Here is a 23142-nt window from a genome sequence, read left to right as displayed (position 1 = left end):
TTGGAAAAGACCCTGATGCTGGGAAAGATTGGAGAAGGCAATGGCACCCCACTCCAGTACTCTTGCCTGGAAAATCCCAGGGACGGGGGAGCCTGGTGGGCTGCCGTCTGTGGGGTCGCACAGAGTCGGACACGACTGACGCGACTTAGCAGCAGCAGCAGCAGCTGGGAAAGATTGAAGGCGGGAGGAGAAGGGGACAACAGAGGATGAGATGGTTGGATGGCATCACCGACTCAATGGACATGAGTTTGAGTAAGCTCTGGGAGTTAGTGATGGAGAGGGAAGCGTGGTATGCTGCAGACCATGGGGTCGCAAAAAGTCGGACATGACTGAGTGACTGAACTGAACCTAATACAGGTCTGGCTTCAGAAGGTATGGAGTTGATGTTCGTTCTGAAATGGAATGAAAGCCTCTTTCATTTTGTACTCCTCTGAGATCTGAAAGTCAGTCTGTACAGAAGGCTGAAGGGGGCCATTTCTAGGGCAGGGGTGCCCACTGCGCTTTAGGGGTGAGCTCCCGGCTGGTTTTGAAAGGCACCCAGGGGCACCTTCTCCCAATCTAGAGCTTTCTCTTCCCTTTTAGGCATCCGGGGCCTTTTCCTGTCCTGATGAACAGTCCTAATAAGGCCCTTCAAGCTGAGGGGCAAACAATGGATAAACGGACAGTGTCCTAAGAACGGGGTCAGTATTATGGATGCTTCCCTCTGTTTTCGATATTTTGTTAAACATGGATTTTTTTGGCCTTAATTTTTATTTAAAAAATTTCAAAAACACTTAACATATTTTAGAATGTTTCATTAAAATTTTATTTATCTAGATTACTGGGTTCCCTGGCTCTCCCTTAAATTTTGCCCCTAATCATGGAAAGTTCAGTTCCAGCCTTTTTGGCAGAGAGGGGTATTGTGGGGCCAGGGGGCCCCTGCAGATGGCGCCTGCTTTCCTCAACCCCTCACCTCGCTAATGGGAACATTTCTCTGCGCCCACCAGAGGCCAGGATCAAGCCCCCAGCCTGGGGCACCTCACCCACTCTCCCACCCCCTATTTCCATAGAGCTCAGGGATGACCTCAGATTCTTGAAATCCTTTCCGAAGAGCTTGATTCCCTAAGTATTAGTCAAGAGCAATGTACTGGGTGCCAGGCAGGCACCTGGTTAAGGCTGGGGGTGGTGGGAGATGGGCAGAGACCTAAGGGTAAGAGGCGCCCAGCGCGCAGGGGGCACCTGGATGGAGAGACCGGGCGGGACTCAAACCCGAGGACTAACCACGGACCTCAGGGCACCTTCGGCGGGGGAAGCACGTTAGAAATCCCGACCTGGACTGACTTCCTGCCCGGGAGGCCCCGCGGCCTCGGGCTCTGGGCGCGGGCCAGGGGGCGGCGCCGCGCCGGGTCGGAGGCGCTTCCTGGGCGCCGCGGGAGCGGAGGAGCGGGCGGCGTGGGACGGCGCCATGGAGGACGGCGTGCTCAAGGAGGGCTTCCTCGTCAAGAGGGTGAGCGCGCCGGAGCCTCTCCGGACACGGCCCGGGGCGGGTGCGCGGCGGCCGCCGGCTCACCTGAGCTGCGATCGGGCGGGCTGGGGTCCCTCTGGGCGGGGCCGCGTGTCGTGGACAGAGCCGGGTGGACGGTGGCTGGGGGTGAGCTTTAGCTAGAAAAGAAGGACTGGGGGTTCGGGCAAGGAGGAGAATCCCGCTCGGCTAGCGCGTGTGGGGTGCGGGCGGGCGGCTACCCTTTAGAGGACAGCTTCTTTAAGACAACTTACTAAAATACGAAGCGGCTAGGATTTAACTATGATGTCTTAAAACAACAGAAAGGTGTTCTGTAGTCCCCCAAGCTCGTCCGATTAATGCATCATCTCCTGTAATCATCACAATAACCCGTGAGCAAGGAGAAGGTCTTTGTTTCTTAAGCCTCTGCTGTGCACCAGTCCTGGATGCTGTCTCTTTTAATCCTCCCAACAGTCCGACAGGTCGGTGGTCCCACCTTACCGCCCTTTCTGCAAGGGGAAAAGGAAGTTCAAAGAGGCTAAGTAGCTTGCCCAGGACCAGTGGGTGATGGAGCAGGATCGAAGCCACTCAGGCTGCCCACTGCAGAGTGGGTATTGTTATCCCTCTATCGCAGATGAGGAAACCGAGGGGCAGAAAGATGAGGTCGCTTGCCCAGAGCCCCGTGTGGTTGGTTGAGTCCTTGGGTAGAGAACCCTGGATAGGAGGGCCAGCTGTAAAGTTACGTGTGAATTTTCAACAGCTCAGGGATCTTTGCCCCGAATCCCCTGTTGTTCAGGGGTCAGCTGTATTGTTTCTTTTCACAAATCCGGAGTTTTATTTTCCAAGCCTTCCATCCAGTCACATGTCACTTCTATGTGGTGTTCAGCCTTTCAAAATTCTATACTTTTTACTGATGATGTTGAAAATATTTGGGGACAACTGGTTACCTTATGAATATTAATATTATATAAATGAAACAGTTGACGCTGAAGTACTTCAGATCGTTCTGTTTCCTTTGTGGTTGAATCTATCGTGTTATTGTTGTTGCTGTTTAGTCCTAAGTCGTGTTCAACTCTTTTGCAACCCCCTGGACTGCAGCCCACTGGGAACCTCTGTCCATGGGATTTACCAGGCAAGAATACTAGAATGGGTTGCCATTTCCTACTCCAAGGGATCTTCCTGACCCAGGGATCAAACCTGCATCTCCTGCATTGGCAGGTGGATTCTTTACCACAGAGCCATCAGGGAAACCCTGAATCTATCATAGTTTATAGCAAATAAATAAGTATAATTTGTTTTTTCCTTCACTTTGGTAAGCATAACAAGTTTTAGCTATTATGGAAAGGAGAGGGGCGAAGTTACCCACTAACATAAATTCCAGCAGGCGCTGAGCGGTCTCCATCCTCACTCCTTCCATGTCACCACATGCTGCTTTTCCCACAGCAAGCAAGAGTGCAGACGAAAACCAGGCATATGGGACCAAGGCAGAACATGAAGGAAAAAGCAGCTGTAGGAGGGAAGTTAGATTTTTCAAAATTCTTTTAACATTGATGTTCACACTGAACATTTATGGCAAACTAACAGCAGAGCATAAAATCTGGGGATGAGCCTTCAGGCTCATCTACTGAGTTTCCAGCTTTGGCAAGGGGATAGGTGAAGAGGGGTGAAGGGACTCTCCCTCCCATGGCCTTTCCTGGCCGGCAGGTCAACCCTGAGGTCCCAAGTCGCTTTCAGGTCAGTAGGGAATATAGTCATGTTATTTTACACATTATTTGACATAGGAGGGTGGGTGTGTTGTTTGCTCAAAACTGTGAGCCAGAGGAGATGTAGGAGGCTGCGCTGGGTCAAGGGTCAGACTGGATACAAGCAGGTACAGAATTCCACGCCGGCTTCGTGTCACCGGGATTAAAATGGTAGAGTAGTCCTTCAGGGTTTGTGGAGGCAGCCACACCCCAGAGAGAGCACCTTTGGAGAACTTTTCCTGTGGCTTCTAAGATGAGGGAGAGGGGCAGGGGTTTTGATGGGCGTTGTTGATTGTCAGGGGCTTGCCCACCAAGGGCCTATCCCTCTCTCCCTCACCTGAGAAGCTGCAGGAAGAGTTCCCCGAAGGTGTTGATTGCTAGAATAACTGAGCCCGCTAGGCGCTTGTTGAAGACAAACCCTCTCAGATGGGCCCCGTGGGCTTCCCCTCTGTTCCTGGGACTTGCCTTACATGATATCCCACCACCACTACTACCACGCAGTCAGGGGAGGGTGGAAGGGAGGGGAGGTTGTGAGTTCTCTTCCAGACAGGCTGGTCTAGGGTGGCTGCTTAGGGAGTCCAAGGTACAGAGAGGTGAGGACAGTCAACTCATCTGACCCCAAAAGCCCACAGACGGGCTAGACTGAAATCCCTAAAACACTGTCCAGCCAAACCCAAAGACAAGCGTTTGGAGCTGAAGCCTGACCCCGAGGCAAGCGGAAGCCACACCCTTTCCTGCAAAGTGAGGAATGGGGCCCCTTGCCCCTGCCGTCAGTCCCTCCCTCCTGATCGCTCGGCCTTTCCCTCTTCCCCCATTTCCTCTCTCCTCCTGGATGGCGGCAGCAGCCCCTATGTCCACCGGGGAAGTTGCAGGACTGTGACTGTGGGATTCCACAGGTTCAAGAGGGTTTACGGTCTAGAAGTGGGGCGGGGCCCAAACTGGCAACCCGGAGTACAGAACGATCATCACTGGTGAGGGCGAAGCAGGAGACAGGCAGGGGCAAGATGGATTTCATTCTTAATCCAGCCCAGACAAGAAAGACGGCGAAGCTCCGGGCAAAAATGCAGGGTGCTCACTTGGCTTGGTGTTAAAGGAGGGTGCCCGGGAAGGAGGGCAGGTCTGCCTGGGTAGGGCCGCTTGTCCTTCCAGAAGCGCCTGGAACACATTGGGCATGGCTGCCTAGCTCGTACCTCCTACAACTCTCAGAAAATGACATGGCCATGTCAACACGCTGTAACCTAGATCTTTCATCTGTAGGACTCAGTATCCAGGAAAGGCCTTAAAAGCTTTAGGAACGGGACTTCCCTGGTGGCCCAGTGGTGAAGAATCTGCCTTCCAATGCAGGGGATATGGTTTTGACCCCTGATTGGGGAACTAAGATCCCACGTGTCATGGAACAACTAAGACCTGCTGCAGCCAAAAATAAATAAATATTAAAAAAAAAAAAAGGCTTTAGGAATAAAGTGTTATTTAGATAGAGAAGAATACTGGAAACTACCTACGTGTCCCCTCAAATAAACAAATGATTACAAGTGAATTATGGTTATGCATAAGGCTTCCCAGGTGGTGCTAGTGGTAAAGAACCCACCTGCCAATGCAGGAGATGTAAGAGACGTAGGTTCGATCCCTGGGTCAGGAAGATCCCCTGGAGGAGGCCGTGGCAACCCACTCCAGTATTCTTGCCTGGAGAATTCCATGGACAGAGGAGCCTGGTGTGCTATAGTCCATGGGGTCAAAAAGAGTCAGACATGACTGAAGCGACTTTAGCATAGCAGATGGTTATGCAGATGTTAAAAATGTTTTTAATATTATAGTCCAAAGAGTAAAAATATAAATGGTATGAGAAAGGGAAAAAAAAATTGCTTGGAAGAAAAAAAGACTAGAAGCTAGAGTTCCGAAGGATCTACCCAGAGGCAGTCTCAGGTCCCACGGGTTAAGAGCTCAGTCTCACAAGGCTGCTTCCCCGACCTTCCCCCACCCGCCACACACACACTTCAGATGCCAGTCCGAAGCCCAAGTTGTCACCTGTGCTCTGACTGTGTAGGCAACCACAGATCAGAGGTTTCAGTGACCTTCCGTTTGGGATGAATTTCTAGAAACTCTTCAAATCCCATACTTCTGGGATTTTATAGAGGCATCATCATGTAAGCATGATAGATTGTTAATGCCATTTTCAGCTCTTTTCATTTCTCAAGAGAATGGGGGGGCGGTGGAGCTGAAAATTCCAAACTTCTAATCATGGCTTGGTCTTTCCAGTGGCCAGCCCTCACCCAGGAGCCCACCCAGAGTTGCCTCATAAGCACAAAAGATGCTCCTGTCACCCAAGAAACTTCAAGGGGTTCAGGAGCTCTCTAGCAAGAATTGAGGGCAAAGAAAAATATATGTATTTTCTGTCATCTCACACAGCAAACAGCAATCCACTTCAGTATTCTTTCCTGGAGAATCCCATGGACAGAGGAGCCTGGCGGGCTACAGTCCATGGGGTTGCAGAGAGTTGGACACGACTGAGCATGCATGCATGCATGGATTATCTCACACAGGCACTCTTTCGTGTTCCTTGGCTTGTAGGTGCTTCACTCTAATCTCTGCCTCCATCATCACATGACCATCTTCTCCCTGTGTGTCTTTCAGTGTCCAGAATTTCCTCTTCATATAATGACATCAATTATATAAATGTTTTTAGGGCCATGCTAATCTAGTATGGGGCTTCCCTGGTGGCTCAGCTGGTATTCAAATTGCCAACATCCATCGGATCATAGAAAAAGCAAGAGAGTTCCAGAAAAACATCTGCTTTGTTGACTACGCCAAAGCCTTTGACTGTGTGGATCACAACAAACTGTGGAAAATTCTTCAAGAGATGGGAATACCAGACCACCTTACCTGCCTCCTGAGAAATCTAATTGCAGGTCAAGAAGCAACAGAATTGGACATGGAACAATGGACTAGTTCCAAATTGGGAAAGGAGTACATCAAGACTGTATATTGTCACCCTGCTTATTTAACTTATATGTAGAGTACATCATGCGAAATACCAGGCTGAATAAAGCACAAGCTAGAATCAAGATTGCCAGGAGAAATATCAATAACCTCAGATATGCAGATGACACCCCCCTTATGGCAGAAAGTGAAGAGCAACTGAAAAGCCTCTTGATGAAAGTGAAAAAGGAGAGTGAAAAAACTGGCTTAAAACTCAACATTCAAAAAACGAACATCATGGCATCCGGTCCCATCACTTCATGGCAAATAGATGAGGAAACAATGGAAACTGTGACAGATTTTATTTTCTTGGGCTCCAATCACCGCAGATGGTGACTGCAGTCATGAAATTAAAAGATGCTTACTCCTTGAAAGGGAAGTTATGACAAACCTAGACAGCATATCAAAAAACAGAGATATTACTTTGCCAACGAAGGTCTGTCTAGTCAAAGCTATGGTTTTTCCAGTAGTCATGTATGGATGTGAGAGTTGGGCCATAAAGAAAGCTGAGTGCTGAAGAATTGATGCTTTTGAACTGTGGTGTTGGAGAAGACTCTTGAGAGTCCCTTGGACTGAAAGAAGATCCAACCAGTCCATCCTAAAGGAAATCAGTCCTGAATATTCACTGGAAGAACTGATGCTGAAGCTGAAGCTCCAATACTTTGGCCACCTGATGCAAAGAACTGACTTCTTGGAAAAGACCCTGATGCTGGGAAAGATTGAAGGCAGAAGGAGAAGGGGATGACAGAGGATGTGATGGTTGGATGGCATCACCGACTCAATGGACATGAGTTTGAGCAAGCTCTGAGAGTTGTTGATGAACAGGGAAGCCTGGCGTGCTGCAGTCCATGGGGTCGCAAAGAGTGGGACACGACTGAGCGACTGAACTGAACTGAACTGAACTGAATTGAATCTAGTATGACTTCATCTTAACCTGATTACATCTGCAAAGACCCTATTTCCAAATAAGACCTCATTCACAGATCCCGGAGGGTTAGAACTTCAACGTATCTTTTGCAGGGACATAATTCAACCTGTAGTAAGTACCATGTCTGCTTCTTCAGGATTGTAGGGTCTTGGGCAAGACCTTTCCAGGCCTCAATTTCCTCATTATTAAACTTAAGGAGTTTAGATTCTTTACCATCTGAGCCACCAGGGAAGCCCATAGTATTATATAGACTTTTTCAAAGAGTCCTTCAGCTGTCAAATTCTGTGCTTCCTAAGCCCAGTCCTAGGGTTACATCCCATCTTATGGACTCTCCTTCCTTCTAAAGGGGCGCTAAGCCTTTCACGGTCCAAATGACCTCTGATCCCCACCAGCTGCTTACAGACAAGGAGCCTGGAGAAGGTAGAAGATGCCCAGGTGAAGGGAGGCCTGGGTTCTTTTCCCACTTATACCACTGTATTTTTGGTCTCTAACACCCTTTACCTGCTGATTTTGGGTCAGTGTCTTACCCCCTCTCAGTATGGCATAGCTTATCTGTAGAGCTGGGATCCTTCCTGTTTTGTGGGTTATCACAGGAACCTCTGGCTGAGCTGCCCACTCCCATCTGGCCAACCTTAATTCAGCCGCAGTGTGGTCGGGTGATTTTTTTTAACATGAGCACCTAAGCTTGTCATCATTCTGCTTAAAAGTCTTCAGGGACTCCCCTCCGGCCACAGTGAGGTCACCAGCTGCTTCAAGTGTTCTACCTACAAAGTGAGCCCACCTCATCAGCCTTTCTCAGACCACTCTCCTTTGCTGTCAGACTGGATTCTTAGCTGCTCGTAACACAGTGCGCTCTAGCAAGTTGGAACAGAAGGATAACTCGGAAATATTTGGGAGGACCGAGTGTGATACAGCCTGGGACATTGCAGCCAGACAGAAATACCCCCCAGCACCAGGAGACGTCTCTAGTGGAAACATCCTGCCGTCACTGTTTGTCACTTGTTCCTGATAACTCTGGGGACTGGGTGTCAGAAAACCCTGGCCTTCCACCACTAGCCTGCCACTTTGGTGGCTGCCAAACATGCATCAGTGCCCCATGCACAGGACTGGCAGCCACCTAGCCGCCTCCCTGTTCCCCTCATGCCGGAAATTCTGGGAAATGCAGTGTTCCGTTCAGGAAACGTAGCCTTATCTGTGTATTAGTTTGTTCTGCTCAACATCTGTTGGTTTCACCTTTCTCCCTAACATCTCCAGGCCCCTTTCTTCTTTCTCGGTTGTTTTAGTTTATGAGGGCCCCTGTAACAAAATACCACAGACGGGACCACCTAAGCAACAGAGATTTATTTTCTCACAGTTCTGGAGGCTGGAGTCTAAGGTTTGAGGTATCGAAGGTTTGGTTTCCTCTTGGGCCATCTCCTCAGCTCGCCCGTGCATGGCACCTCTGGCTGTGTGCTCACCTGGTCTGTCCTCTGTGCGCAGGCCTCCCTGACATCTGCGTGTCCAAATTTCCTCTTCTCATGAGGCCCCCAGTCAGACTGGATGAAGATCCAAGTAATGGCCTCATCTGGGCTTCCCAGGTGGTGCTAGTGGTAAAGAACCCACCTGCCAATGCAGGAGACATAGGAGAAGCAGGTTCGCTCCCTGGGTGGGGAAGATCCCCTGGAGGAGGGCATGGCAACCCACTCCAGTATTCTCGCCTGGAGAATCCCAGGGGAGCCTGGCAGGCTGCCGCCCATGGGATCTCAAAGAGTTAACGCACACAGTGCCCTCATTCAACCTAATCACCTCCTTAAAGACCTTCTCTTCAAACAGAGTCACATTCTAAGGTAGTGGTGATTTTTGGGTCAGGAAGATCCCCTGGAGAAGGGATAGGCTACCCACTCCAGTATTCTTGGGCTTCCTTGGTGGCTTAGGTGGTAAAGAATCCGCCTGCAATGTGGGAGACCTGAGTTCCATCCCTGGGTTTGGAAGATCCCCTGGAGGAGGGCCTGGCAATGCACTCCAGTATTCTTGCCTGGAGAATCCGCATGGACAGAGGAGCCTGGCGGGCTACAGTCCATGGGGTCACAGAGAGTCAGGCCCGACTCAGTCACTAAGCACAGCACAAGGTAGAGGTGGGGGGAGTGGTTAGGGCGTCAACGGATGAATTTGGGAGAAGGGCATAATTCAGCCCAGAATACCAGTTTTAAGATTATTTCGCCTCCTCTCCTTCACCTTACACTGGCCCCCGTGCCATCAGCTTAGATGGCAGTCTCCTCTCTCGGCACCAGCCACACCTGTGTGCTGGCAGTTCACTGCCTTGACTGCTAATGCTGCACTTCAACCTCCTCAGCAGGGCCTCATCAAGCACGGAGACCTGAGTCTGGGCCACGTGGAGGGCAGTACAGGACCCTCATTGCTGAGGAGTTAGAGCCAAATCTTTTTCATTTCTTTAAACATGTCAGCTTGTGTCAAGAACAGCCATCAGCCATCGTGTGATGTGGATTCTTGGTACAGGATAGAGTGAAGAGAGCAAAACTGTAACATTCAGCTTAACTGTATCAGACCTCTCCTGCGCACAGCTCACGCACCATGTAACGTAATGACAGACATATTAATAAACTCTTGTCAGATTAACTGTTAAAAGTCATATTTAGGGTGGGAGGGAGGCTCAAGAGGAAGTGGATATATGTATGCATGTGGCTGATTCACTTCATTGTACAACAGAAACTACCACAACTTTGTAAAGCAATTACATTCCAATTCAGTCACTCAGTCGTATCCGACTCTTTGCAACCCCATGGACTGAAGCACACCAGGCTTCCCTGTCCATCACCAGCTTCCAAAGCTTACTCAAACTCATGTCCATCGAGTAGGTGATACCATCCAATCATTGCATCCTCTGTCGTCCCCTTCTCCTCCCGCCTTCAATCTTTCCCAGCATCAGGGTCTTTTCCAATGAGTCAGCTCTTTGCATCAGGTGGCCAAAGTATTGGAGCTTCAGCTTCAGCATCAGTCCTTCCAGTGAATATTCAGGACTGATTTCCTTTAGGATGGACTGGTTTGATCTCCTTGCAGTCCAAGGGACTCTCAAGAGTCTTCTCCAACACCACAGTTTGAAAAAGCATCAATTCTTTGGTGCTCAGCTTTCTTTATAGTCCAACTCTCACATCTGTACATGACTACTGGAAAAACCATAGCTTTGACTAGACAGACCTTTGTTGGAAAAGTGATGCCTCTGCCTTTTAATATGTTGTCTAGATTTGTCATAGCTTTTCTTCCAAGGAGCAAGTGTCTTTTAATTTCATGTCTGCAGTCACCATCTACAGTGATTTTGGAGCCCCCCAAAATAAAGTCTCTCACTGTTTCCATTATTTCCCCATCTATTTGCCATGAAGTGATGCGACTAGGTGCCATGATCTTAGTTTTCTGAATGTTGAGTTTTAAGCCAACTTTTTCACTCTCCTTTTTTGCTTTCATCAAGAGGCTCTTTAGTTCTTCTTCACTTTCTGCCATAAGGGTGGTATCATTTGCATATCTGAGGTTATTGATATTTCTCCTGGCAATCTTGATTCCAGCTTGTGCTTCATCCAGCCTGGTATTTTTCATGATGTACTCTGCATATAAGTTAAATAGGCAGGGTGACAATTAAATATATATAGATATAAATATTTAATATATATAGATATATAAATATTTGTATAAATATATATTTAATATTCCAATTAAATATATATGTATATATACATATACATATATATGTATATGGAAAAGTGAAAGTGTTAGTCACTCAGTTGTATCTGACTCTTTGTGACCCCATGGACTCTAGCCTGCCAGGCTCCTCTGTCCATAGGATTCTCCAGGCAAGAATACTGGAGTGAGTAACTATTCCCTTCTCCAGGGCATCTTCCCTACCCAGGGACTGAACCCAGGTCTCCTGCATTGCAGGCAGATTCTTTACCGTCTGAGCCACCAGGAAAGCCTATACATATGCCATACTTAGTTGCTACAATAAATTCTGTTTGGGTTAGACCAGTGCTCACACAGTCAACCCCTTCAACAATTTCCAGTTCCCTAACACACTCAGTGCATACCTGCTGGGCGTTGAACAGAATTGCAGCATCATAGATGTGACACCTGAAGGGGCCTTGGAAATGAATCAGTGCTGGGTCAGGAAACCAGTGAATCGGGGACAGTCTATGATTCAGATAAAGTGCATGTCTCTTGGTTAGAATCCAGCCCTAATTGTGCTCTGCTCTGGGAAATATGCCAAGAAAGTCACTTTCATGAGCGTGTACAAAGCTATTCCATTCTGATTCTTCAGCAGACATTCCCCCATCCACTGGTCTGTTCTAGAAACAGACTATCTGTCTTCACCTGCCTATCTTGTCCATTGGCTCCATGACCCATCTGAGAGCCCCTCCAGACTCCCCTGCCTTTTAGGTCTGTCACACCAGGTTAGGTAAGATGGTTAGAGTTCTTAATATGTGGCTTCAACTTTACAAATTGCCCACATCCCTCAACTAGTAACATTTTGGGGGGGAATATATCCTAAGGGAAAAAAATCAGAGACGCAGATCAAAACTTATGTGCAAGGATATTCATTATGGAGTTACTTATAATAGTTAAAAAAAAAAAAGGAAACCTCAGTTGCAAACAACAGGAGATGGGCAAGGAAATGATACGTCCACTTGTTGGTCATTAAAAGACATGTTTTAAAGAAATTTAATGGTGTGAGAAGATGCTTGGCAAAGTCAACAAAGACTGGAAAATAAAACTATACGTAATATGCTCTTGATTAAAAAAAAAAGACTAAAAGGGAAAAAGAACGGAAATGCAAGATATTAATAGGATCTCTCTCTTTTTTATATTTATTTACTTGGCTGCGCTGGGTCTTCATTGAGGCATGCAGGATCTTTAGTTGCAGCATGTGAACTTTTAGTTGCTGCATGTGGGATCTAGTTCCCAGACCAGGGATGGAACCCACGCCTCCTACACTGAGAGATCAGAGTCTTGGCCACTGGACCACCAGGGAAGTCCCTAGGATCTTTTCTTCTGTGTACTTTGCAGTTTCTTTCAAGGCTTATAACCACAGAAAAAAAGAACAAATGGGAACTAGAAAGTCAGCGCCAAAGGCTTTGTTACCTACTCAAAAGAGATGACAAAGAGATCCAAAGCTCACAATTTCTTCATGGTAGTGAAAATAAACATATAATTTGGAACAGGATCTTTTGACTCTTAAGGACATTATTGAGATAATTGGTGAAACTTGAGTGGAGTTTATGGAACAGAGGAAAATAACATATTCATGTAAATTTCCTAATGTTGATGGTTGTATTGTGGTTATGTTGGAAATACTTTTTATTTTTTGGTAGGAGATACACAATAAAATATTGAGAAGCATCAATATTAACATATGGAGCATCATGTTAAAAACTAACTCTTAAATGGTTTTGTAAAAGGTTTTTTTTTTTTTGTAAAGCAGTTTTATGCTTGTCTTCAGCTTTTCTCTGGATTGAAATTATTTCAAAATTAAAAAATAAAATTAAGCTAAGCAAGAGAGAGCGTGCTGTCTCCTTATCGGAGAGTCGATCTCATGGCACAGTCTGACCACCTGTGCAACGAGACTCCTCTCCCTATGACCAGGTCGTCCCCTCGGCCACCTCACCTCAGGGCTCTCCTATCTATCCTCAGGGTCATATTGTCCACAACTGGAAAGCACGGTGGTTCATTCTTCGGCAGAACACGCTGCTGTACTACAAGCTCGAGGGGGGTCGGAAAGTGACCCCTCCCAAGGGCCGCATCCTTCTGGATGGCTGCAGCATCACCTGCCCCTGCCTGGAGTATGAAAACCGACCCGTAAGTGAAGGCCCCTCTTCCCAGCACCCCCCTCCCTGGCCTCTTAGGCGAAGGTGGTATGAGTCATGGCAAGAGCTGAGTTACTGAAAAACCTACACTCAAATCCTGGCTGCGCCACATACCAGGCACATGACCTTGGGCAAGTAATTGAACCTCTCTGAGCCAGAGATCCTTATCTATAAACTGGGATAATGTAATGACACGTGACTGTTGCTCGCAGCTATGATGAGGATTATGAAGGTAATGGTGGGTCAAAACACTTGTAGCCTGGGAGGTACCACACAAATGTGAGTAGTTACTGCTGCTTCGGGTTCAATAGGATGGCTTTCATCCTCCAGTGGGTACATGTTCCAAAAGTCAGGAAAAGCTCAACCCTGAAAAGAAAAGAATCTGAATTAATCATTTACCGAGGGCTCAGTAAGTGCCAAGAAATTCGCTAGACTTGGAGGAGACAAGGAAGAAAATTTTAAGATTGCTTCTTTCATCTAATGATCTTGTTATGAAAGCAAGTGGTTAATTGAAAAACAGAGTTCCAAATGTTGGTACAGATATTATTGGCCGCAGAGAACACTGTCTTGCTGAAAAGGAGGAAGATGCCATTACAAGCCATCTGGCTCAGGTGCAACTTTGGGACAGATGGAGATTCGGGTGTGAACTGGTTGAGAAAGTTTAAACCATATTATATGAGGAATGTGTGAAAGATTTGGGATGATTAGACTGGATTGAGAAGATCAGACATCGACATAGAGAACAGACTTAAGGACATGGGGGCGGGACGAGGGGGTTGAGGAAGGAGAGGGTGGGGTGTATGGAGAGAGTGATATGGAAACTTACATTACCATATGTAGAATAGCCAACGGGAATTTGCTGTATGACTCAGGGAGCTCAAACTGGGGCTCTGTAACAACCTAGAGGGGTGGGATGGGGAGGGAAGTGGGAGGGAGGTTCAAGAGGGAGGGGACATAGGTATACTATGGCTGATTCATGTTGATGTTGACAGAAACCAACACATAAATTTAGTTGCTAAGTCATGTCCAACTCTTGCGATCCCATAGACTGTAGCCTGCCAGGCTCCTCTTGTCTGTGGGATTCTCCAGGCAAGAATACTAGAGTGGGTTGCCATCTCCTCCTCCAGGGGATCTTCCCCACCCAGGGATCAAACCTGGGTCTCCTGCATTGCAGGCAGATGCTTTACAGACTGAGCTACTGTGAAGCAATTAACCTTCAATTAAAAATAAATACATTTTAAAAAATACATAAAGAAAATGATCAAAAGGAGCAGAACTGAGTTCCTTTGGGGTAGGTATTAATAGCCTCATGTGATAGATGAAGGCATTGAGAGGCTCAGTGGTTCCTTTAATGTGCCGAAATGACCGTAGCTATGGATCTAGCTCAGTCTCACCTGGAAGCTTATGTGTTTTCCTCTTTAGCACAGGGGCTCTCATAAGAGGTGAGCTTAATCTAAAAGGCAGAATCAGGAGCAGAGAGACCAAGGGCCCAGGAAGCAGATCCTGTGCTAATTAGTCTATTCAAAGGGGCTAAGGTGTTGAGCTCCCTGTCACTGGAGGTATACAAGGGAATCTTAAAGGCCCACTAGCTGGGACGTGGTCGAGGGGTGAGGCACTCTGCAATCAGTGGATCATGTGACCGCTCTGCTTCGGTTCTGTCATTTTTGCTCTGACTGGCTGTCTTGTCCCACAGCTCCTCATTAAGCTGAAAACTCAAACATCCACGGAGTACTTCCTGGAGGCCTGTTCTCGAGAGGAGAGGGACGCCTGGGCCTTCGAGATAACAGGAGCCATCCACGCGGGGCAGCCGGGGAAGGTCCAACAGCTCCACCTACTGAAGAACTCCTTCAAGCTGCCCCCTCACATCAGCCTGCAGTGAGTGCCCGGCCCTACCCTCGCCCTCCCTGGCTTTGCTGTAGCCTCTGCTGTCTGCATGCCTCAGGGAGGGGGCGGGCCTCTGTGGCTGCTACGCAGGCCTGGCTGGTGCTGCAGCTGTGCTCCAGGGCCTGTTTACATTGTCTTCTCTGTGTGGGAGTGGCCCTGCCAGCCTGCCCTGATAACCTCTTGGGGTCTCTGCTGCTCTTGCCCCGTCAGTGTCCTGACCCCCTCCCTTCAGTGTCAGTCGGGATGCTCAGGGCTATAAAAACAGCTCCCCAGGAATCTCCACTCACCAAGTCATTAGTCTTGTTTGCAACCTGGTGGCAAGAACATGTGTTCTATTAAGAGCTGCATTCTTATTCTGTGGGATTTTTCATCCATCCATCCATTCACTCTTTTAAGAAATAGTTACTGAGTGCCTGCTGCATACCATACATCCCTCTAGGTGCTCATGCAGATGGGCATAAACAAAGTCTCATCTCAGGGGCTTTCCAGCCCAAGTACCTAAATAGAGAATGAGAAAAGGTTTGCCATTGGTGGCAGGGATCATCCCATAGAACAGAAGGAAAGCAGGTCAGTGGTGGCAGTGATATTATAAAGTAGGGAAGGATGAAAGGAATTCCTATCATGGAAATTGTTATATCCACGCATCTGCAGGAAATGCCCACTAACCTTGCAGGAAGCAGAACTTCCCAGGCTTACCAAAAACCTCCATACCAGGCTCTGGGATCTTGATTGTGCATCTTTGTTGTTCAGTCGCTAAGTCACGTCTGACTCTTTGTGACCCCATGGACTGCAGCATGCCAGGCATCCCTGTTCCTCACCATCTCGTGGAGTTTGCCCTAGTTCATGTACATTGCATCAGTCGTGCCATCCAACCATCTCATCCTCTGTTGCCCTCTTCTCCTCTTCCCCTCAATCTTTCCCAGCATCAAGGTCTTTTCCAGTGAGTCGGCTCTTTGTATCAGGTGGCCGAAGTATTGGAGCTTCAGCATCAGTCCTTCCAACAAATATTCAGGGTTGATTTCCTTTAGGATTGGTTTGGTCTCCTTGCTGTCCGAGGGACTCTCAAGAGTCTTCTCCAGCACCACAGTTCAAAAGCATCAATTGTGCATCTAGGGCGGCTAACCCATGGTGAGTGCAGGGAGGACCAGCAGCAGATGAGACTGGGTTCAAGTGATGGGTGACTTTTGAGAAGTAGCTGGAGGAGTTTGGACTTTATGCAGCAGATCATAGATAATTCTTTTGTTTTTAAATTAAGTCACAGCTCTTTAGTTTTACTACAAACATAATGCCTGTCTAGCATAGAAATATGAAGAAACATTCCCCAGACCTACCTCTCAAATTCTGATGCATAACAGAACACCCTTCTTTCTCTGCGATGTGTATTATACCACTTGCCACGTGCTTTATACCCTCAGCAGTGGCTCATGGACCCACCCTCATTCCTGTCAATGTGACGAGGGTCTCCTCTCTTTTGCCTTCCTTCCGCGTAGTCGCATCGTGGACAAGATGCGCGACAGTAGCTGCGGAATCCGGCCAAGCCCCAACATGGAGCAGGGAAGCACCTACAAAAAGACCTTCATAGGTGAGCCCTCAACCCCCAGGGCTGGACCAGGCACTGGAGACTTGGGGCTTGGTGACCTGGGACTCAGTGGTGTTGAGGCCTGAGCTGCCTGGCAGCCAATGGGCCAGCCTGAGATGTGGGTGCAGCCACAGGTCTGGGCAAGTGGGGGTGGCATTTGGTCTGCTCCAGGGCCGAGCCCCAAGGCTGTTCAAGGCTGCCCCAGGGGTAAAGGTCAATGAGGTCACAGCCAGGCACCCCTGAGGAAGCTGGTCTGGAACCTGTCGTCTTGACGGGTGCTGCCCTTGCCCCTCTGCAGGCTCCTCCCTGGTGGACTGGCTCATCTCCAGCAGCTTTGCAGCCAGCCGTCTGGAGGCTGTGACGCTGGCCTCGGTGCTCATGGAGGAGAACTTCCTTCGGCCAGTAGGCACCCGAAGCATGGGAGCCATTCGCTCGGGGGATCTGTCTGAGCAGTTCCTGGATGACTCCACGGCCCTGTACACGTTCGTAAGTGAGGGCGTGGGTTTCTCTTGGCACGGGAGCAGAGAGAGGAAGAGGCCACAGAGTGTGGGCCAGGGGTCCACGGTCAGTGGGGAGAGGCCTAGGGCTCGGGGAGTGGGGGACAGCTCCACCCCCAGGTGGAGTAAGAGTTGCCTTTCCCCTGTGGGAGCTTCCCCAGCCTGGAGCTGGGATGTGTTGGTAACAAGAGTCCTTGTCTCTCCTTCCTACCAGGCTGAGAGCTGCAAGAAGAGGATTAGTCCCAAGGAAGAAATCAATCTCAGCACCATGGAGTTAAGTGGTACTGTGGTGAAGCAAGGCTATCTGGCCAAGCAGGTATGGGACGGCCGCCTTGGAGCAGGGAGGAGGGGGACAGTCCTCAACCTTGGGGGAGGCAGGAACCCCCACAAAGGGTGGGAAGGGCTGAGACTCCAGAGGGCATTAGTTGTCAGCAGCATCTGCTAAGTCAGGGTCCGGCGGTGGCCACAGGGGAGCAAGGCAAGGGGCCGGCCCAGGTCCTTGCCCATAGGCATCCCAGACAAGCAGGCCCAAGGCATTAGAGGCGTGAAGGTGGGAGGATGTGACTGCAAGCTGCCACCCATGAGCCATACACCCTTTCTTTGCCTCAGGGGCACAAGAGGAAAAACTGGAAGGTGCGGCGCTTTGTTCTGAGGAAGGACCCGGCGTTTCTGCATTACTACGACCCTTCCAAAGTGAGTGCCTTGTTGTGCTTCCAGACCCGTCTCTCCCCAGCAGAGCCGGGGCTGGTTCCACCTCCAGCCTTCCTCTCAGCCTTCCTACCATAACTTTCACCCACGATGCCTTTCCTTCCACAGTTGCAAACTGCTCCTCCCAGCCTGACCTCTCTTTTCTTTCATCACATCGTCACCTGCTCAGTTGATCCTGCTCAGTGGATGTTCATTGTTTTGGGAGGAAAAACATCTTTCAGTTCCTCCAAAGCTGGCTGTGTGCCTACGAAGGGGGAGCTGAGCTGATGAAGAGACTCCTGACTGGTGCTTTCCAGCCTCTTTTCACCCCTTTCCACCCAAAGAGGCCGTGAATTCTGCCTCCTCACCCTCTTGTCCCCACCAACGTTTTGAAAGGTTTCTTTTACCATTTAATATTTAAGCCATAATTCTGAGTTTCAGATAATAAGTATTACTGCATGCTCCGTTGATCTAATTCCAATCAAAAGAACAGAAACATGGCCCTTTAGTCAGCCTGTTCAGCCTTGTCTTGGTAGATGTGTGATTTTCCTTTGTTTTTTGAAATAATGAAGAGTGGGCATTCAGTCAGGAACCCAACCCTAAGCCAAGAACATGAAGGAGCTTGAAGGAGCCCTCGGGGACCCTGCTAGACTACAGGGAGGGCTAAGGGGCAGGGAGGGGCGTGGTGCTGATGTGACTGGCTGTGAAATGAAGCCCAAACTTCCTCACTCATGCAGATAACTTGCCATGGGATGTCCAAGTTCAGCCTCATCTTCTGTTACAAATGACTCTCACGGACTAATTCTTTAGCAGGCTGACTGAGGGTGGTTTGATGAAAGCATGATTCTTCTGTTGTTATTGCTCAGTCGCTCAGTCTTGTCCAGCTCTTTGTGACCCCATGGACTACAGCACACAAGCCTTCCCTGTCCTTCATCATCTCCCAAAGTTTGCTCAAACTCAAGTCCGTTGAGTTGGTGATGCTATCTAACTATCTCATCCTCTGTCTCCCGATTCTTCTTCTGCCCTCAATCTTTCCCAGCATCAGGGTCTTTTCCAATGAGTCAGTTCTTCACATCAGGTGGCCAAATTATTGGAGCTTCAGCTTCAGCCTAGTCCTTCCAATGAATTATGCAGGATTGATTTCCTTTAGGATTGACTGGTTTGATCTCCTTGCAGTCCAAGGGACTCTTAAGAATCTTCTCCAGCACCACAATTCAAAGTTCTTCAGTGCTCAGCCTTCTTTATGGTCCAACTCTTCCATCTGTACATGACTACTGGAAAAACCATAGCTTTGACTATACGGACCTGAAAAGTGATATCTCTGTTTTTTAATATGCTGTCTAGATTTGTCATAGCTTTCCTTCCAAGGAGCAAGTATCTTTTAATTTCATGGCTGCAGTCACTGTCTACAGTGATCTTGGAGCCCAAGAAAAGAAAATCTGTCCTGGGTTGGGACCAGATGCCATGATCTTAGTTTTTTGAATGTTGAGTTTTAAGCCACTCTCCTCTTTCACCCTCATTAAGAGGTTCTTTAGTTCCTCTAAATAGCTTTTTGCCATTAGAGTGGTATCATCTGCGTATTTGAGGTTGTTGATATTTCTCCTGGCAATCTTGATTCCAGCTTGTGATTCATCCAATCCAGCATTTCTGCATGTTAAGTTAAATAAACAGAGTGACAATATCCATCCTTGACGTCCTCCTTTTCCCAAGTTTGCACCAGTTGTTCCATGTGAGGTTCTAACTGCTTCCTCTTGACTTGCATACAGGTTTCTCAGGAGACAAGTAATGTGGTCTAGTTATTTCCATCTCTTTAATAAGAGTTCTGTGCCTTCACACAGTTCCTAATCAGGTCTCCTTTCCTTTGCAGGAAGAGAACCGGCCAGTGGGTGGGTTTTCTCTTCGTGGCTCCCTGGTGTCAGCTCTGGAGGATAATGGTGTTCCCACTGGTAAGGGGCAACTTTGGCCCCATCCTCATCTCAGGGTCCTCCCTCCTGCTGTCTCAGTAATGCTCTGCTGATGATGGACTAAGCTGTGGGGCCTGAGTGGGGCTTTCTCAGTGACAATGAATGGTGTGGATTCTGAAGCCAATTTCAAAATCAGAGAAAGGGCACATAGGGTATTCTTAGTGTTTTAACAACACAACTAAATAATTCTCATCTTTGATATTCTTTCCCATCCTTTTCTGTGCTTACTGGCCCATAAGCTTCCACCTAAGAACAATAGCTTACAATAGTGTTTAAAGATTGACAACACAGTTTAATATTTGTTATCATGCTAATTTCACACTAGACAGCTAAGGCAAGTAGTACTATTCTCAACTTATGGATGGGAAGATTGAGGTTCAAAGAAGTTAAACAATTCCAGTCAAATCCCACATCTGTCCATGCTTTTAACATAAACCTACTGGACTTTTTTGACGTGAGTGAGACTGCAGACCTGTGGTTAGCATAGAGGGCAGGCCAAAGGTCTTCCAAGAACGTTCAGACATGAAACTGGCAGGCCTTAAGGCACAGATGAGGGAGAGGGGATGGATGGGAGGCAAATAGGAAAGCATGCCTCTGGTGGGATTTCCTAACCATATATGTACACTTGTACTAAGAAATACTTCATTATTTGTTTTTGTCTGTCTCAGTGACTTTCAGCTGTTCCCAGCTGAAAGCAGACATGGATATTCACTCACTGATTATTCTTTTTTTTCTTCCTGCCTAGGGGTTAAAGGGAACGTCCAGGGAAATCTCTTCAAAGTGATTACTAAGGATGACATACACTATTATATCCAGGCCAGCAGCAAGGCTGAGCGTTCAGAGTGGATTGAAGCTATCAAGAAGCTAACGTGACAAGGACCTGAGGGAATGGGACTGAGATGACACAGGATTTCCGGGACAATGGGAGTATGTTAAGATTTTTAACTTTTTATATTTTGTACTGCTTTGGAGTGAGATTGGTGGAGTTCCTTAAAGTTGGCAGTGGTGCTATTGCCTTCCCCACCTTCATTTACAGTTAACCTGTAAATGTTGAAGCAGCCTTGTCAGCCAAGTCAGCACCTTGACTTTTGCCCATTATCACAACCAGCCATTCCTTGGTTACCAAAGTAGGTCTCCCTTGTCACACTAACTGGCCATGTAATACTGAACAAAAACACTATAACCTCATGATGGAGCTCTCAGAAATGCTGTCAGCACCTCTTAACTCCTTTGGAATGAATAAAAATTGACACTTGTTCCTGGCTGTTAGAATTCCTATACAAAGTTTCAGTTTTCAAAGGTTTTTCATGCTTAAGGCAATTATTAGGCAAGCTGATTATAAAAACATCTCAAGTGAGCTTAAAGCCTCATCTTAAAGTAGAGATGGGGGCAAAATCTTGAACGAAATATTGTTTTGTTTTGAAAAAGAAGTCTTTGTTAAGTATTATACATTGCAGGAAAGAAATCATGGACTTAGTTGGATTAGTCACATACATAAAAGTAAAATTACAGCTTTTCTGTGAAAAAAGAAAAAAGTTGTTTAAAAAGATGAAGAGCAGGAGCTTTCTAAAGGAAAGATGTCAATGGGAGAATTAAATCAAGGCATGAAATTTTGGTTTTAGGAATGATTAATGGAGACACATAGGTACCAAGAAGCTTCATCAGTTAGATTAATCTGAAGTAGTGAAAAGTCTGTATCATACAGTGTCTTTAAAAAACATTTTTATTACTTTCAAGCTTAATACAGTAATCTGCCAGTACAACTGCTTAGACTTCCTTCAATGAATAGATATGTAACTTACATTTAAGGGGCATGAACACCTCCAAAGTGCTTAAGTAAAAATTCATTCAATAGTTTGAACTATCTTCTCTTGATCATGTGTAGAATACCTGATCATTCAGATCAGTAATTCCAAGCTAATGAGGTTTTACTTTATTCCTTACATTGTAAGAGACTGCCTTTTAAAGCACCATTTTCCATTTGGCATTTCACCAAGGTCTGTGTCCTTAGTTTTTTTATTGCTTTTTGCTATCAATATAGGTTTTTATCTGAATTAAGCTGCATTTGGTTTGATGGCTTCTTGATTGTAAATTGGCACAGTTATACCCCACTCTGTACTGTAGGTATCAGGATCATGAGTTGAAAAGTAGTTGACTATCACTTTGAGGCAAATCAGGGGACAGTTCTCACCAAGGGTACTAGCACTTGAATTTTTAAAATTCCTAACCATTTAAATTGCTTTTACTGTAGAAGTTAACTAGGTCAAGTAAGGCTGTCTATGGGTTTCCACTAAGTGTTTAAGCATTATCCCCGTAAGTAGTGGCTTGTCTTGTTTTACTAGAAAACATGAAAAATCATTTGGATGTTTGTATTTTTCCGGCCATTTAAAATTTTCAACTAATACCTAAATGAGACTCAAACTATTGCTAATTTTCAGTTATGAGTTGATAACCACTTGACCTCAAAGACAGAACTGGGGAGTAGATGAAACTATCAATTTCTAGTGAGTATACGGAGAGATTCAAAATTTGGGTAAACTGGTCAGTTATCTTGTCAATCCATTCAAGTTTTTAGAGCTGGGTGTGATCTTGTTCTCATATTTGAAAGTGATACTTTTAGGTCAGCAGGGAAAGTTTACTTAGTTCTCTCCATCATCAGTGAGGTATTGATCTTTTTCTCTGGCAAGGGTCATAAATTTGCAAAAATGCCACCAGTATTTCTCGACAGTCATGGCTTTTGAAGTACTAAAAAATCCAGTGAACAAAGTGAAAATTCAATTCCTCTGCTTACAACAAACATTTAAGGAGCACCTGTTATATAGTTGGATAACATTCGTGATGCTGTGAACTTTACAGACTTAACTCCTCAGAAAAAAACTGAAGTGAAAATTATGTGCCGATTTGAATACATCCAGATTCTCCTCTAAATATTCCCAGTATGGCATGCAAGCTAGCAGTCATGACTCCCTCATGAACAGTTATATTGTTAGACCTGGATCTAAAGAGCTACTAGAGGCTGCTAAATTAAACAAAGGGACAAACCTTCACAAATAGCTTAAATGTCTCACCAACACACTCTTCTATTTTCCAGTCCCATTAACAGTGAGTTAAGTCTAGTCCTGGATTGAGTAAGGTGGGTTAGATTTAATATTCTAAGTATTTAAATAGCTATTCTTGGGAATAATTAATAAAATTAATTTATCCAGTACCTCAAGTATCCTAAGAGATTAAATTTATGAAGTAAACCAAAGTTAACCCAAGACTTGCTACACCCTGGCCACTGTAGCTGTAACTGCAAACCATGTGTTATCTAAGAAATTTATTTGCCTTTGTATATATTATTTATTTACCTTTAAAACAATCAGTTCTTAAAAGAAAAAAATGATGGAAACATTTTGAAAAACAATTGTTAATTGTGTTCAAACAGATCCCTAACCTGTTAGGAAGAGAAGTGAAACTCTAAGGTGGCACCTAGCAAATATTTTACTGGAAAAAAAAAATTAAAAGTTGGGCAATGATATTCAAAATAACTAAATTTACAAAGCAGCATCTTTTTCTT

The 23142-nt window shown here is 46.6% G+C and overlaps 1 protein-coding gene and 1 pseudogene across 2 annotated transcripts; one reads left to right on the top strand and one right to left on the bottom strand.

Annotated features, from left to right (window-relative positions):
• LOC145513855 (small ribosomal subunit protein eS27-like pseudogene) overlaps positions 1 to 1446 on the bottom strand; it is a 30543-nt pseudogene extending 29097 nt beyond the window's left edge.
• On the top strand, positions 1379 to 23118 carry PLEK2 (pleckstrin 2). 2 transcript variants are annotated; one of them, XM_081513427.1, is made up of 9 exons: positions 1379 to 1486; positions 12800 to 12964; positions 14666 to 14847; positions 16347 to 16438; positions 16734 to 16921; positions 17147 to 17248; positions 17542 to 17625; positions 19487 to 19565; positions 20329 to 23118. In XM_081513427.1, the coding sequence occupies exons 1-9, from the start codon at positions 1445 to 1447 to the stop codon at positions 20454 to 20456; spliced, it is 1062 nt and encodes a 353-aa protein (XP_081369553.1). In that variant the 5' UTR covers positions 1379 to 1444; the 3' UTR covers positions 20457 to 23118. The 2 variants fall into 2 exon arrangements, with proteins under 2 accessions (XP_081369553.1, XP_081369554.1); XM_081513428.1 differs by lacking the exon at positions 1379 to 1486 and adding an exon at positions 1580 to 1962.
• The last annotated feature ends 24 nt before the right edge of the window (positions 23119 to 23142 follow it).

The sequence above is a fragment of the Giraffa tippelskirchi genome, chromosome 7 (genome assembly GCF_054371585.1).
Source record: "Giraffa tippelskirchi isolate mGirTip1 chromosome 7, T2T-mGirTip1v1.2.pri, whole genome shotgun sequence".
NCBI classification, from domain to species: Eukaryota; Metazoa; Chordata; class Mammalia; order Artiodactyla; family Giraffidae; genus Giraffa; species Giraffa tippelskirchi.
Note: the sequence above shows the minus strand (reverse complement) of the source record. Positions and strands in the feature narration are given on the sequence as shown.